This window comes from Neolamprologus multifasciatus, chromosome 2, assembly GCF_963576455.1.
Source record: "Neolamprologus multifasciatus chromosome 2, fNeoMul1.2, whole genome shotgun sequence".
In the NCBI taxonomy this organism is placed as follows: Eukaryota; Metazoa; Chordata; class Actinopteri; order Cichliformes; family Cichlidae; genus Neolamprologus; species Neolamprologus multifasciatus.
Window position 1 is genome coordinate 29,849,193 of NC_140440.1, and position 16,143 is coordinate 29,865,335.

The following is a 16,143-nucleotide window of genomic DNA, read 5'->3' on the forward strand; positions in this document are numbered from 1 at the left end:
AGCCTTGTCTCATAGTATTTCTGCTTTGAAGCTGCTGAATAATTAATGAGCGGAGCTGATGCCTGCGGTTGGCCAGACAAAAATAGTCAATTCCGAAAACAAGCCAGTAGTTAAAGTCGACCTTGGCGCATGCTAATGAGACATATTTTGCTCTCGTCACTTTTCACTTTTCCTTTCTAGCGACTTTGTATAATTTTATATGAAAAGTAGAAAGCAATTTAGCAAAATGTCGTTCTGCTATCGATTGATGATGACTTGACAGCGATGCGAACCTCCCATTGATTGATCTCCACTACACTCCCCGCTGACCAGAGAAAACACTCGATAGCGAATGCGAGAGGGGATTTAAATTAGACATATACTGTCCACCTCAGTTCACGGACGAGGTAGCTGTTCGCTTTTTCATGTAGATTGGATATTCGCTATTTAGCTTTGCTCACCGACCAGCCTGACATTGACACGGAGCGACGCTCGCTAGCTCGTAATGTCGGCACTGTTGGACTTGTTTTCCCCTCTAGACCCCGCTTCCTGTTAGCCTTGGGCTAGCTGGAAAATCGAATTTATGCTAATGAACGAGCAGGTATAGTTAGCAAACGCAGAGGGGTGTAACTTTTCTGTTTACTGTAGGCAAGCCGCTGTGGTTTACTTCTAATTTATTGACAAACTTATGCTAATAACTTTATTTTGCAAGCAACTACCGGGCGGCCGTTTTTTTGGTTTTTTTTTTAGTTTGCTAACGCTTTACAGCTAGCCATCTTGCTTATGTTTTGTGTTGTCGGATCGAAGTGTTTTATTTAGCTGGCTTTTTGGTGGCACAGAGCTGGCAATTATTTTCAGTTGTTCCTAAGTATAAGTCTCGACAATGGTTTCACTGATATAAGACTTAATTCTGTGCGACCAGTGCTTATAAAATACTTTTATTTAATGTGGGGAAAGCCTGACTATTGACTGTGAAAACACAAAAGAGACGCAGAAAATGATTAAACCGTTCTAGTAATGAGGACAGCACTGACGATAACGAAGAGTTAAAACATAATTTTGTTGTACTGTATGCAGATGTATTAATTTTGAATCCTTATGGTTTAAGAAAAATAATAAGCGGTTTTTCGTTAAGTTGAGCAGCACCGATAGAAAAAAGGGGAAAGAGTGGATGGAGTCGATGCAGATGGTGCTTGTGCGACATACGAGGGCTGTGCTTCCCTGAACCTGCTGCCTTCAGGTGTCTCATCTCATTAAAACAATAGCTTTAAATGCCTCAGAAAACACTCGCAGTAGCAGGTGATCGTCAGAGGTAACTGGGCGGGTAGAGAGAGAGACGGAAAAGCGGTCTAAAGAGCGAGGCACCTGCCCGTACGTCACATTACATCCACCACCGCCCTCGTCCTTTTCTAGCCATGGACCCCCCGAGGACTCGTTCGCGGTCTCGGTCTGGTTTCTTTCATTTCGCCATGAACGGCAGCGTTGGAAGCAACGGCGGCGCTAACGCGATCGGTAACGGGGGCTTGATGAGCGCCAGCGGCGGAGGGGTGAACTACCCGCAGCAGAGCAACTCTAGCTGGGCGCCGCACCACGGAGGTCGTAGCTACCCCGAGAACCAGCAGCAGCACACCCAGGGGAGCTACCTGTCCGCAGGGGCGCAGCGCCATTCTTCACACGGAGCTCACAGGCATCCCGGAGCCGGTAAGCAGGGTTAAGTAGTCGGGGCCTGCAGCCCGGCTAGATGCATTGCATCTACATTACATACTAACACAGGATGGATCCCTCCTCTGAGGGATGCAGCCTCATTACTAGCAGCTTAAAAGGCTTGGTGCTTTCACTGCCAGCTGTTGCTTGAAAGGCCAGCTATGGGTCGCTGCTCGGTAGGCAGCAGTCTCTTTTCTTTAGAGGTTTGGTCAGCGTTTACTCATGTAAATAGGGAAAACCAAGTTCACAAACTTTGTCTTTTATGTCATTGGAAAATGGACTGGTTCTTATGTAACGCTTTTCTGCTCTCTCTGAGCACTCAAAGCACTGTATTCAACATGCCCCATTCACACAAACACTTTTTTCTATGCTTAAGTGCTTTTTATCTGACATTCAGCTTCTGGTTAGTATCTTGCCCAACTTGCCAAACTATCTTGCCAAACCCCCAACCTTCCGATTAGTAGGTGACCTACTCTACCTCCTGAGCTAACTTTATTTCAAGAATTCAACTTGCCTTGCCCACAGTAGAAACTAAGCACTGCAGATAAATCAAAAATAATATTATTCTATTGGCCTGCAACTTCTCCCTGTATAAACTTATTTGTAGCTTAACTGGAAGACTATGACTTTTATATGTCTTAGTTTTATCATCCAAGTAACCGTTAATGAATGATTGATGTTTCAATAAGCATATTTGACTTTTTTCACATTTGGGGAAAAGTATATTTAAAATTGGCAGGGGGCATGTTTGTTTGTGTTTGTTTTTTTTTGAAAAATACAAAGGTTAAACTTGTAGAATTGCTTTTATTAATCTTTACAGAAATACAAAAAAATGTAAAATGCATGTTAAGGATCAAGGAAACGGGTTATCTCTTATTGCAGTGGGTCTTGGAGTGTGCATTGTTCACACATCTCTAGAAATAGAGTGCAAATAGGTCACAAACTTTTCCTTGTATGTCATTGTCTGGCTATATTCTCAGAATGCAAATGATCTTGGCTATTAGTAGACATTTCACACTGCAGATTTTTCCTAAGGCTAATCCAAGCACAGTTGTGCTGAAGGCCTCCAGGTCACATCATGTTACTCGTATGAATGCAGTTAAACAGTATAAGGAAAGTAACACCAAAGACATTCAGATTACTGTTATCTAGATAGAGATATTTAGCGATAAAGTTGAATTGCTTTTGACATTGAATAAAACAAATATATAAGTTCTTCAGACTGTAATCGTGTTCGCTATAGAGCAGCAGTGCAATTTCATTTATCAGATCAGAGACAAATGCATGAGCCCACTGGTTAAGACATCCCACATGCTGTTATTCAGTTTCTGCAAGACATGTATGAGAGGAGTCTGATTAATAGAGCAGTTGGAGCCTTGAAACAAGGCTTGTCCTTTTCTTGATAGTGATTTATTTTTAGTTTCAGTGCTGTGGTGCAGGCTGGCATTATACAGTTTTCCTTGTTTCATCCTTAAGCATTATACTCTTCAACTTGCATTTCACCCTGTGTAAAGCTTGATATTGTCTCAGATTAGTCAAATATGTCTTTCTTTACTGTATTTAGCCATTAACAAGTAAAGATTGATGTTGCTGAGTGCAGTTGTGTGGGCTCATTGTTTGTTTCCTCACTTTCTCACATCAAATCTAATTGTACAGTCCGGTTTACATCAAAGGTTTATTCAATTAGCGGTGTTTCTTTACCAAACCCAAACGTGTCAAGGAGACAACAGAAAAAAATGTAAACAGAAGAGGAAAAAGTGAATGAAACTCTCATAAAAGAAAATAACATTTGAGATTGCACATGAGCCTCTTTGTTTATTATCTCACCACTGGCACCACTCCTTAGTGTTCAGCAAGTTTCCAGTGAAAAGTGACTGGAAGCCCTCTGTAAAACTAGACTGGCTTCCCTCAAAGGCAAACAAAAGTGCAGGGAATGAATGAAAGCAGGCTTTTAATGGTGCCATGTCGTAATAGAAGCACTGTTGCCAAACAGCCAAAATGAGCCACACAGACGGACTCTCACAGAAACACACGTTTCCCAAATTGACAGACCAAAGTAGGGTTTGTGTGAATGACTTCAGCACTATATTTCCCATCTGTGTGAGCTGTCTTCTTATTCCTCTTAGCAGCTGCACATGCCTCATCCTTTGTGGCAGGGGTTTGTGTGTAAAATGTGCTCTGTGTGTAAGCAAAGCAACACTGTGTATATTTAAGTGCATCACAGATTTTTTTTTGTTTGCCAGGTCTTGTTTGTACATGTCACTGTATTACGCCTCTTGGCATCACTTTATGCAGTATGTGACAGGGTTGGATTTGGGGTTGTTAAAAATGTATCCAACTGCCTTACCTCTGTTATTTTCCCCTCCTGTTTTTTCTCTTCCATTTTCAAGCAATGTCGTCACTTGGTATGGCTGTAATAGCTGGCTGACATTGTAGTTACATATTTACACATCTTCGTCTGCAGATTCTATTTGTAAATCGAGTGGTTCTCTGATTACGTCCTGTCTCTCCCACATGATACTTGAAGTTTTTGAACTTCAGCTAAAGAGCATGAACAAATTGCTTCTTGATGACAGCCGATGCTCTGAGTTCACAACCCTGCTCGACTCAATTGTCTGTTGTAAAAGAAATGGTGTCAGTCTCCCATCAGCAGCCATGCTCGAAGGGAAGCAAGGTCGCGTCTACTCACCAACAGAACCTGTCCAGTCAGACTCACCATCCCCTCTCCTAGCTTCCCGGGATGAATCAGCATATACCGGCCTAATTCTGCATAAACTGCATGGCCATCTGAGGCCCAGAACCCTATGAGGTCTAAAGAAAAAGGGATGGTTTGATGAATAAACATGTAAGCCAATGTACTGGCCCAAATGTTGGCTAGACGCTCAATCACCCATCCCTGTGTTCTCCGCAGCCACTAGCGGGGCATCTTTGAGCTGTCACTATCAGCAGACTTCACATGGCTCTGGAGTGGCGTCGCAAAGACAAGAAAGGGGTAGGGGGCTGCCTTCAGATCTGTTGTTTCTGAGGAGGCAGAAAGGGCTGTCTGGATGAGAGAGGTTTACAGAGGAAGAAACAGAAAAGCATGAGGGGAGGAGTCCCCCCCCCCCCCCTCCTCTTTTTGGTGATTAAAGGTTTTTTGGGGAACTGCTTAGAGGAAACTCTTGTCAGCCAAGTTCAAGGACATCCTTCTTAAGCTGCTGAAAGGTCTGCATGCACATGTTGCTTCCAGACTGCACATGTGGACTGTTAGATAAACAGATAGGAGAGCACTGTGTTTTTCTGAGATTACGTTTATAGCATTAGTGGTTTATTCAGCAATGTTATTTTTAGTTTTAGGTTGTTGTTTTTTGGCGGGGGGCACATACTAATTTCAATCCTTTTTAGTGATGCTCTGTTGATCTTACAAAAGAGATTCTTTATCAGAAACAAAGCTGTCATTACTAACCTGCTTAGAAAATCTTTAGCACACTAAAAGTGGGGCCAACATGACATTTGAAGCCAAGATTCTTGCTAATACTTTGTACGTGAAGGGGATAGTCAGCAGGTATAGGGTCACTCCAGTTTATGGGCTAATACTAGGGGGTTCAGTCGTTAAATGTATTGTGAAATGCAAAAAAAAAAAAAAAGTAGTAATGAGCATGTCCATCATAATTTGCCAAAAGGATCTCTTTAGATTGCAGGATAAATGCATATCTTCACATTTGAGAAGCTGAATTCAGGAAATGCTTGGAACTACTGCATGATAGGAATAGCACCTATTATCGCTTTTGATGTTAGTTATTTTCCTTATCTTCATTATCAATAATTTCCCTTCTTTATGCTACAAAAGTGGGTAAAGTAGTTATTTGCATTTGAAGTAGGTCACATTTTAAAATTCAAAAAGTTGCTCTGGCGTGTTATACATGCCTAATTGTGGCTGTCTTTTTGTATGTGTGTGTGTGTGTGTGTGTGTGTGTGTGTGTGTGTGTGTGTGTGTGCACGGACTTTTAATGTAAGCTCAGAGGGAGTGACTTTGCTGTGACAGCTAGCGAGGAGACGTCCAGGGTGACATCTTCCAGAGATGACTCGCTTTCTTGTCTGCTCATTTAAAGCAGAGAATTTAAAAGTTTGTTTAGAAGACAAACCCTATCGGAGGGAAAAGCACTTTTCTGGTTGTGTAACAAAATGTCACATTTTTGTTTTCTACGTTGGACTTTGTGGTGTGAAGTCTGTAGAAATGTTTAGGCAAGAAAAGGAAAATGAAATGTCAGAGGCAGCCAGTTACCTGTTTGTGTGTTGCGGGTGGTGTATTTTTTTCGGCTTGGCTTGCAAATGTCCATGTGTCTTGTGATGTTTTCCTCAGTCCTGTCTTATCTGATTATGTTGTTTTTTGTTTTTTTTAAATCTGTGCGGCCGGCAGGAGGAGTGCTACATTTTCATCCAGATAACGTGTGCAGCGAGGATCGGGACAAAGTAAGTATGAAACATGACCACCGCCTGTTTTCCTTGCTCTTTTTCTGGTTTAAATAGAATTTGTATTTCATTGTGCTCTCTTTCTTATTCATCCTCTCCCTTATTGTTCTCACTTTTTTCTTTTCTTCCTCTAACCGACCATTGTGGTTTCCTCTCCTCCTTCACCTCTGTGTCCAGATGGAAGACAGCCCAAGCCCAAAAAGGCAGCGTCTTTCCCAGCAGTCCATTTTAGATTTAAACTCCGCCCCACCCTCAACTCCTTCCTCTCCCATTCGCCCCTGGGAGCTGCCGCCGAGTCGCAGACCACACCCCCACTACATGCCAGAGCGATGCCACACACCCCTTCGAAACCGTCGCAGGTTTGTGTCTGACACAAATGCATACAAACAGACTTCATTAATAAATTTCATTTTTCAGCCTGTAAATGTAATGACTTATGACAGATTGGAGATCTTCCAATCTAGGTTTTGTGTGTTCACATTTTCTCTAACCAAACCTTAAGTTGTTTATTGAATAAAAACTGAAAGAATTATGACAACAGCGTTATTGCGCTTCTTAGAATTTGTCTGTATTAATATTTATTATGCTCAGTTTTAGTAGTGGCAGCTGGCAACTTATTTTTTGTGGCATATTAGTGCCTGTGTTCTATGTGAATGGAATAAATTTTAGTATTTTTTGTCTTCTCATATTTTCTAGTATAATTATATTAATCAGATGTGTTAAATCAGGAAGGTTTATTGAGGTTACAAAAACAAAATACTTGAATGTATTAAGGTATCAGATACACAGCAATTTGCTCTGATGCATTGCAATCTGCACGCATTTGTGAATTTTCACTTGTTATAGTGTATTTGGCAGTTTGTCTGAATGTTAGAATTGATTTGAATATCTGAATGAAAAATTCCATTTCAGAAAGCTTAATAACTTGAATACTAATCTGCCTGTTGAGTGGTTTGGACTCTTATTTGGTTAAATGAATTAGGAATTAAAGTTTTAGTCAGGAATTTAGTCATGTTGCCATAGGTGGCTTATCGGGTGTCTTTCATGATGCAAATGTCAACATAACTCCTTCTGCCTCTTCTTTAGTTTTTCCTTCTTTCTTCCACCTCAGCCCTCCAATGAGACGTCAGCGTGGCCGGAGAGACCGTCTGACCCGACACCACCACCACCATGCCCACAACAACAACAACCATCATCACTACAACAGCAACAACAATCACCACCACCACCATCACCCCAATGCCCACCATCATCATCACCACCACCACCTGCACTCCCACAACGGCCCTTCACCTGGCCATCAGGATGAAAACTACCGCCATCCAGCTCCTCCACAGGGCTACCCACCCTATAACCAGCAGCCTCCCCGAGGGCCTGGGGCAGGGCCCGGGCCTGAAGAACGCCCTGGGTACCATCCTCCAAATCCCTCCCCGAGGCCTCTTCACCAGTCTCCAAACCTTTCTCCCAGGCTTCTGCACCCTGCAGCTCATCCACAGCACCCACACGCCCACCCTTCCCAGCAACAGAGCAGTGTGGTGCTGGATCTTCATGAGCAGGTGGGTTCAAAGCAGATGATGTGACCTGTTTTAGGAAAGAAAAATAATTGAATTGCTGTTAACTGAATCATTTTCTGTGCTTTTGTCTCCTTTTGTTTTTTTTTTTAACTCTGCTTAAGATTGAGAGTTGGGTGCAAATAACACTCTAAGATGCAAACAAGTCAATGTGAAAATGAAAGCCTATCACTCGTGGGTGTTAAAACCTATTTATGGCTGTAGATGGAGACTAATGAGTAATATAATTTTGTTTTGATCATACAGGTAAAAGGTTAATGCAGGATAGTCTGTTAATATATCTGGCTTGTTTGTGTGTTTTATTCATCTCTACATGCATGCATACATAATCTTTACATAAATCAATACATATATTTTAATGCACATATCCCGCAGTCTTAAAGTAAGCATTTTGAACTTGTCTCTAGAAAATAAAACATAATGAACAATGGATTTAATGAAAACACAAAAAAGAAAAAAATGGAATAACGAGTTTTCAGCTGCAGGGAAATTACAGGGTTATCATCTGCTTGATTTGTGCTCCACAACAAGTATAAATCTGTGGCGTTAGCAGTGATCCATGAAGTTTTAAAATTTATTATTTACAACTCGGACAATGTGGATTAAGTCTGCTAACTCCAGCTATCCAGCTTTTAATTAAAATTTACAGCCATAAAGTGGCCGACCTTTTTTCTGCTAATCTCCATATTTAGGGTTCGGCTCCAGTCTCGTATCCTGTGACTCCACCGGGAGCACCACCAGGCCTGCCACCTCGCTCTGCCCCACAGCAGATCCCAGCATGCTCTGTGGTCTTCAGTGGTCAACACTATCCTGTGTGCAGCGTCCCTCCTCCCGTGAGTGTTTTTGCTTTTTTGCACGTTTTTGGTGATTTTCTGTTTTTTTTTGTTTTTTGTTTTAACCTTATGGTGAAATGGGGAGAATAGTGACAGTTTCTTAAGGAAGAAACTGCTAAACTGAATATCTGAGCTGAATATCATTTCACCCGAGACTCAAGGTAGAAAAAAAACATAAAAGTTTGGCTACAAGAAAAAGAAAAGATAAAAAAGATTATATTAAATGAGGAATACAAGAATATGTTTGTTAAAAGGATAAAGTCTAGAGAAAAGATGGCCTTTCTCTTTAGTATTTTGTTTTCTTTACATGCAAGTTATTTTTATGGCAATTCTGAGAATTTTCTGGCTGATGTTCTGGGAAAACTGCAAATAATTACCTGAAGGAGGTAATAAAAAAAAAAATAAAAAATAGTACCGTATTTTTCGGACCATAAGTCACATTAGGCAAAACAAAACAGTCAGATAACTCAAACTTTACTCAACTCATTCTTCTTGCTTCCTCTTTTCCGTACCATTGATTCATTAATGTTGAATTTTCTCGCAGCTGCTCTATTCCCATGTTGTTGTATATTAATGACTAACCTCGTATTGTGGATGGATTTTCTCAGTTGTTCTCCTGACTGAAGTTTGGTCCCTTTACAGCATCCTGCCATGCGATTGCATTTGTCCCCAACCATCCGGAACCCTCACGTTTATTGAGTCACTGCTGTTTAGTTTCATGTTTTTATTTATATTGGAAGTGAAAGCAGAGCTGTACATTTTAATTATTTCAGAAATCTCTCAGTCAGAACATGGTATATCATGTTTAGGTGGAAACTAGCGAGCTCGCTTCTAACTCCATTAAATTTAATACATTCTGTTTTCATGGATGCCTGGATGTTAAACTTCATTGTTAACGCTGATTGTTTTATTAAAGATGAAAGAATTTAGACAGTTTTTAACTCTGTGATGTCGCAGTGTTCGTTTGACTTTGGGACCTGAAGCAGACAGAGTTTTGGACCTAGATTACTCTGCGAGGCTCCTGACTACGGTAGTTGTAATACTCCGACAATCCATCAAGCGGTGTGGCTTCGTAGCTTACCAAAGTTGTACTAAAACATTTTTTGACAGATTTTTGAGCGTTGTGTATCACATAAAATCGGTTCGAGTAAGCAGAACCAGAATTCATACATAAGGCGCACTGTCGATTTTTGAGAAAGTTAAAGGACTTTAAGTGCGCCTTATAGTGCGGGAAAAAAAAAAAAAAGGGTAGTAGTTTTGATCCCACGCATGGTCAGAGGGATTTCTGAATTTTTCCGTGAAGTATGAACAAAAGCATACAAAGGTATTATCAATTTATGCATACATTTTATGCATGCATGATTTGCACACAAAAAACTATGCTCTTCAGAAGTGTTGTAGTTTGTTCAGATGTGTTTTTTAGAGAGGCTTTCTCTTGGCAACCCATGCTTGTTCTTTCCTTTTCTAATTAACCAACAAACAGCCAAAACTTCTGCTTTTAAAGAGCCGATCATAATTTGTTGATGTTCATTTAATCAAGTGCATTTGATTAGCACCAGCTGGCATCTACGTCACTGCCTAATTTGGAAGTGGCAAAGGTGTACTTACTTTTTCACAGGACTGTATTTAATTTTTTGTTTTGACATTAAAGTAGTTATAGGTGTAAATAAGCATTTTATTGACATGAATTCAAATCATGTCTGTTAAATATTACTTAATCTTCTTCTGTTATTTTTATTTATTTATTTATGTAAGAAATCCTTTTTGTAACATACTTTAACAAGTGAAACTTTTGTGTTTCTGCTAGGTCCTTCAGACTTGTTCTGTGCAGCACTTACCAATGCCCTACCCATTCCCATCACTATTGTCCAGTGATCCGGCCTTCCTGCTCCCCCCACCTCATCTCACCCATACCCCCACACATCTTTCCCACCATCCACCTCATTTGCCTCAGCCTGGACAGTTTGGACCATATCCAGCACAGCAGGCCCGTTCGGTGAGTGGGGAAACCTTGGTATCAAATACAGCTTTTGTATTAGGTGTTTTAATTTAAGCTAGTAGTTAGTCACAGTCGAGATCTTTCTGGGAAGCTTTCAAAATTCCTCCTGGAATTTCAAAAACTGTAAACTTTATAAAAACGTCTTACGAAGTTCAAGCTAAATGGGTGATGCATATTTTAAACACTAGAGTTGAAGCAGTTTTTGGTATTCTTGAGTTTTAGTAACAAATGAGTATATGTAATGAAACTGTGGTATCGACAGCTCTTTTGTGCACATTTTGTCTTTGCACAGCTTTAATCTAACACTTTATTTCATTTGCATTGGCTACATGTTAAAGCAGCTGCCAATTAACTGATTAAAAAACGATTTCAGAGATAATTCAATTGTTTTTTTTTTCTGAATTCAGTTATTTCTTTTCTTTATCCCTTTTTTAAAACACTTGCTTTGTATTTCAAAGGTTGAAACTTTTTAATTAAATTTATTAAGTGGTTAAGTTGCTTTTTATGCTGTAATGACAGGAAAAATCCTGGGCAATATCACCTATATGTTTTGAATTTTAACATTTTGTCCTTGATCTCCTCAGCCGTTACAGAGGATAGAGAATGATGTTGAGCTGCTTGGTGAGCATCTGTCTTTGGGTGCTGGGCTTCACTATCCTCCTGCCACCCACCCTGCACTCACCCCACACTCCACACAACTCCACTTCCTGTCCCATGACCCCCTGCCACAGGAATTCTTTGGAGTGGTGAGCATTTACAATAATTTATAAAATATGTTTATTTCATCCCTTGAAGTGTTATATATAAAAAAAAAAGTAATGCTGTGCAAATCATCTGACTTGTATTTGTTGTATCTCTCCACCTAGTCCTATCCAAACTTCATTCCTCGCCGTCTCCCAGGGCGACGGTACCGCTCCCAGCAGCTGCCACCTTCGCCTTACCACCCCAGCCTCTTGCCTTACTTCCTGTAAGTAGAACAGGGAATAAATTCACTTAGAATGATTTTTTTTTTAAAAATTATCTTTAGACAAATATCCAGAGTGTATCAGAAAGAATAATCTAATTTCAAAAGATTATATTGTTTTTGAAGTAATGGACATAGAAGCTTGTGGTAAATGTTAAAATACATGGCTGAATATAAAGTTTTATGTTCAAAACCTCAGTGCGTCACCCACCAGACAGACAGCATATGTCCACATGATAGTCAAAGTCTTCCTATACTTTTGTGACCATGTCTGGAGTCACTGCTGTTATGCTACTTACCTACAATCACGTGAAACTGATGACTTCCCTCTTTCTTACTGTATGTGTTTCAGTCATGACCGGTGGACAGCTGCAGAATTAAATGACTTTTAAATCGGCTCATTCTTTTTAATTTACCCTGCATATCATACATGACCTGATATTTATTGCTGGAATGTGAATTTATTAGTGTGTTATTGATAAATATGTTAATTTTGCTGCGTGTTTAACAGAACTGAAGAACAAATCTTGTCCACACCCACAAGATAAAAGCAAATTAATAAAGTCAAGATATGAGATGCAGCCACTGAGACATGAGCATGGTTATTGAAAATCCCCTTGAGGCTAAGGAACTAATACAGAGTTTATTTATTTAAACAAAGAATACAGTGACTGCAGTGCAGGCAGTGTATTGGTTAGATTTTACTGATCCCCTAATGAGTCTTCATCCAAACTGTGTTTAAGGTCAAGATGATATTTGTCATTTTTACAGGTACTTTTCAATTTCCACTCCTGGATTTGACTGTTTGTGAGCCACCTTGACTTAATTTTCCTTATTTTGTACTATACAGCCAAGCAGTGACAACAAAACATAACTTTATTGTAATGTGAAGTACAAAATGTAACTTTGTATTGTGATGATTCAAGAGCTGAATTAACTACTATGTTATTAATGTTTTGGTTTGTGTTAAATCGCTCTTTTGTAGATCAATGCTGCCAGTCCAGCCAGGTCCTGCAATCAGTCTAGAGCTGGATGTCGATGATGGTGAAGTGGAAAATTATGAGGTTTGTTCTTGCCATTCTTTAGCATTTTGGTTATGCATTTCCTGGTGTGCGGGGTGGGGGGAAGACTCTAATTCTACTGTCGCTGATGTTTCCTCCCACAGGCTCTGCTGAACCTCGCTGAGCGCCTGGGAGAGGCTAAACTCCGAGGACTGACCAAGGGAGACATAGAACAGCTTCCTTCTTATCGATTTAATCCAAATAACCATCAGTCTGAGCAAACACTGTGAGTACTGCCCTTTTAGAAACAATGCACTTGCTAATAATGGACAATTATCCTCATTATGATTTTTTTTATTTATTTTTTTCAGCTACTCAGGGTTGAGAATCTCATTGTGGACTTTTATCGATAACAGACTGTCTTTGTACATTTTATTTAGCATATTTATAGTTTTGAAAGCTTCTGAGGGCTTAACACACTGCTAATGTCACCCATAAACTCTGTCTGATGGGGTTGGATACCATGAGAAATATGTTCAAATTCAAAATGTGCATATTTTTTTAGTAAAGCGTACATCCAAGTGACCTTTTTCAAAATAATTTCCGCAGATACCCTAAGTTACTGGCCTAACTAAATCTGCCTGAATGCACTGTCTGTCATTTAGAAAGTGTCAAAAAGGTCTCTTCTTTTGCTGTACTTTGTGTGCTAATAGCTATCTCATTGCAGGTGTGTGGTATGTATGAGTGATTTTGAGTCGCGTCAACTGCTAAGAGTTTTGCCCTGCAGTCATGAGTTCCACGGAAAGTGCGTCGACAAGTGGCTGAGGGTACGTGTGACCAGCATGAAGCCCACCAGTTTATGCTAATCTCTGTTACACACATACATTTACAGTTAGCCAAGTTAGCCAAGTTAGCCAAGGTTTATTGCGCATTGTTTGGCAACAGATTCACATCACTGTTCACACATGGCATTAACATCAAAATAAGTGCTCACTCCAAGTGTAAATTTGAGTCCTCTCAAGACACTTTAAGGGATGATCTGATAACCTAAACCAGATTTTGAGCTGGTCTCAGCCACATAAGGCCACTTTGTTTTTCAAGTGAGCATGAAATTGTGCCTGAGGCCTCATTATGAAAGACTGCCTGCTCATTGATGACCTCTGTGCAAGCATAACAGTGAGCTCATTGGCTCTCAAATGAGATACAGTGCCTTTTAATGTTTGTAAATGATAAAAACAGTTTATGAGTGTGTTAAACACCTTGGGTGATCTGGTTTGCCAGGAATGTATCAAAGAATAAGCAGAGTCTAATATTGTAGTGATTTCTTCTTCTAACATTAATTTCTGGCAAACTAGTATTGAAAATTGCATCGCTTTGGTCTCTGCAGAGAGAAGTGGCACACTTTTTTTTTTTTAAATTTTTATTTTTTTGCAAATGAAGCAGTAAAGTGAGAGAAGCTCACAGGTTGTCACTTGAGACACATGTGGTGATGAATTCTAATGTCAAGTGTAAATTAGAGCTTTCTAAATGTAATAACATCATTCGTGACCATGTGTGAACAGGGCAGAAGTCACCCAGCAAAGTGTTACATAACATACCTGGAAAAAACCTTTTGGAAGTTGCTGAAAGGCACAAACCTAATCAGTCCAAGCACACATGTATTAAGATACACAGACACCTCTTAATTATAGGATTCTAGTGAGAATCTCACTCTTCAAGATATCTGATAAATAGCAGAAGCAAGTCTCAGTCCAAGTGTGTTGAAATGTTTCTAAATTCATCTTATCTGATTTACTGAAATCTGTGAACTCGCACTAACCCCATGATACTACAGTCAGAAGGTGCTGAAGATTTCATAAACATGTGATTTCCCAGTGAAAATGCTAAATGAGGCTCTTGAACACCAAGTTCTTGTTGATCATACCAGTCTTATGATTTAGAGGCACGCTGCACTGCACAAAGCCTCAGTGTAAATTGGGTTAAAAGGGTTACATATTGATTAAAAAATTAAATATCTAAGTGTGCGACCATGAAATCAGTATCCTGATTGAATATAAGGACCATCTCTCAAACCTAAATTAACGTTTTCTCCCTCAGGCCAACAGGACGTGCCCCATTTGTCGAGCGGATGCCTCAGAGGTCCAGAGAGACTCAGAGTGACCACACGAGGGAGCCAGACACTCCTTAATGTCTGTCAGACATGTTCAGCACTGCCTGCTCTCTCTCTCTCACACACATACGCACACACACACTCTCACACCACAACCTTATATATTTGTGACCATAATCTTATGTTTGTGCAGCACTCTCTCTTCCTATTTTCTTTTCATTCTTTGCCAAAATGTTGCGTCCCCTCGTACATGTAATGTCATTTTTATGGGATGACTTCCTCTCGCACTTTTCTACCATGCAAATGCACAGAAGTCCTCTAGTATCTCCCGCTGTAGTGTGTTCGTGTGTGCGCGTGCGGGCGCGTACACATGCATGCACCACACCTGTGCAACTGTTGCTGGGCCCATTCTGTAATGCAGGGCCGTGTGTGTGTGTGTGTGTGTGTGAGAGAGAGTGTGAGTGTTTTTTTTTTTGTTTTGTTTTGTTTTGTTTTTTTTAACATCTCCTGAAGCATGTCTGAGTTTTCTGTTGAGAAAAGTAAACAACATGTGAGAGCTTTTTGCTCTCATGAGTGACTGACTTTACTTCCTGTTTGTATGTTTATGCACTGTCTGTATGCATACTATGTGTGTATGTATGTTATAGACTTAAACCTTTTCTCTAGTTTGACACTAAGGGTCCATGCTGCCACTATAGTTCTTGGTTGCCTATTTGTTCAGTTCATTATTATTATTATTATTATTGTTATTGTTATTGTTATTGTTATTGTTATTATTATTGTTATTATGGTTATTATTATTATTATTCAACTATTATTAATGGTTATTTTCCTTCCTTGCAGTTACCTCATCATTCCGATTTTGTTCATCTTTTATTAAAAGCTTCACAGCACTACTTTGAAATTAAGCACATATATTTTTCTTTTCCTTTTTTTCTTGGCAAAAATAATTTTGTCTGTGACTTTGCAGTGGCACATGTTAAATATAAATATAAATATATATATATATATATATATATATATATATATATATATATATAAAAACTTGCTCTCTCTCTATATATAAACTGTATAAATCTATGAATATCTGTATACCAAATAAAAGGCTTGATATGAACTTTTTAAATGTAGTAATTTGTATATTCTTTTTTTTTCTCCCCTTAATTTTTGCTGCTGAATGTTAAAAATAAAATAATGTTTGGTTTGCTGGATTTCTAAACATGAAACTACAGACCGCTGCTGTGGATGACTCCCTATTTTTCAGAACGTGTAACAACTTTCAGGTGACCACTGGGTGGTGTAACTGCTCTTCAAGACTGCCATCCCCACCTCCCTTGAGAACTTGTCACAGTTATTGGGGCTGATCCAACGCTTCTCTGATGGCGTTCAAACTGACGATCAAGCGCTTAAAACCCTTTTGAACTCATGTTTAAGTAAGAAGCCTATTGACCTGGGGCTGATAAGTCCCCCCATACACTTCTTATTAGACCTGCATCTTCTGATCTACAACCTCATGTTCTGCCTCTTTCT

General features: G+C 39.7%; 1 protein-coding gene across 1 annotated transcript; it reads left to right on the forward strand.

The window, feature by feature from the left end:
• Positions 1–165: 165 nt before the first annotated feature.
• Positions 166–15,623, forward strand: LOC146524767 (E3 ubiquitin-protein ligase RNF38-like). Its single transcript, XM_085172878.1, has 12 exons — positions 166–1,680; positions 6,083–6,135; positions 6,313–6,494; positions 7,247–7,691; positions 8,399–8,539; positions 10,347–10,535; positions 11,123–11,284; positions 11,405–11,505; positions 12,488–12,566; positions 12,668–12,789; positions 13,231–13,330; positions 14,601–15,623. The coding sequence occupies exons 1-12, from the start codon at positions 1,395–1,397 to the stop codon at positions 14,661–14,663; spliced, it is 1,923 nt and encodes a 640-aa protein (XP_085029004.1). The 5' UTR covers positions 166–1,394; the 3' UTR covers positions 14,664–15,623.
• The last annotated feature ends 520 nt before the right edge of the window (positions 15,624–16,143 follow it).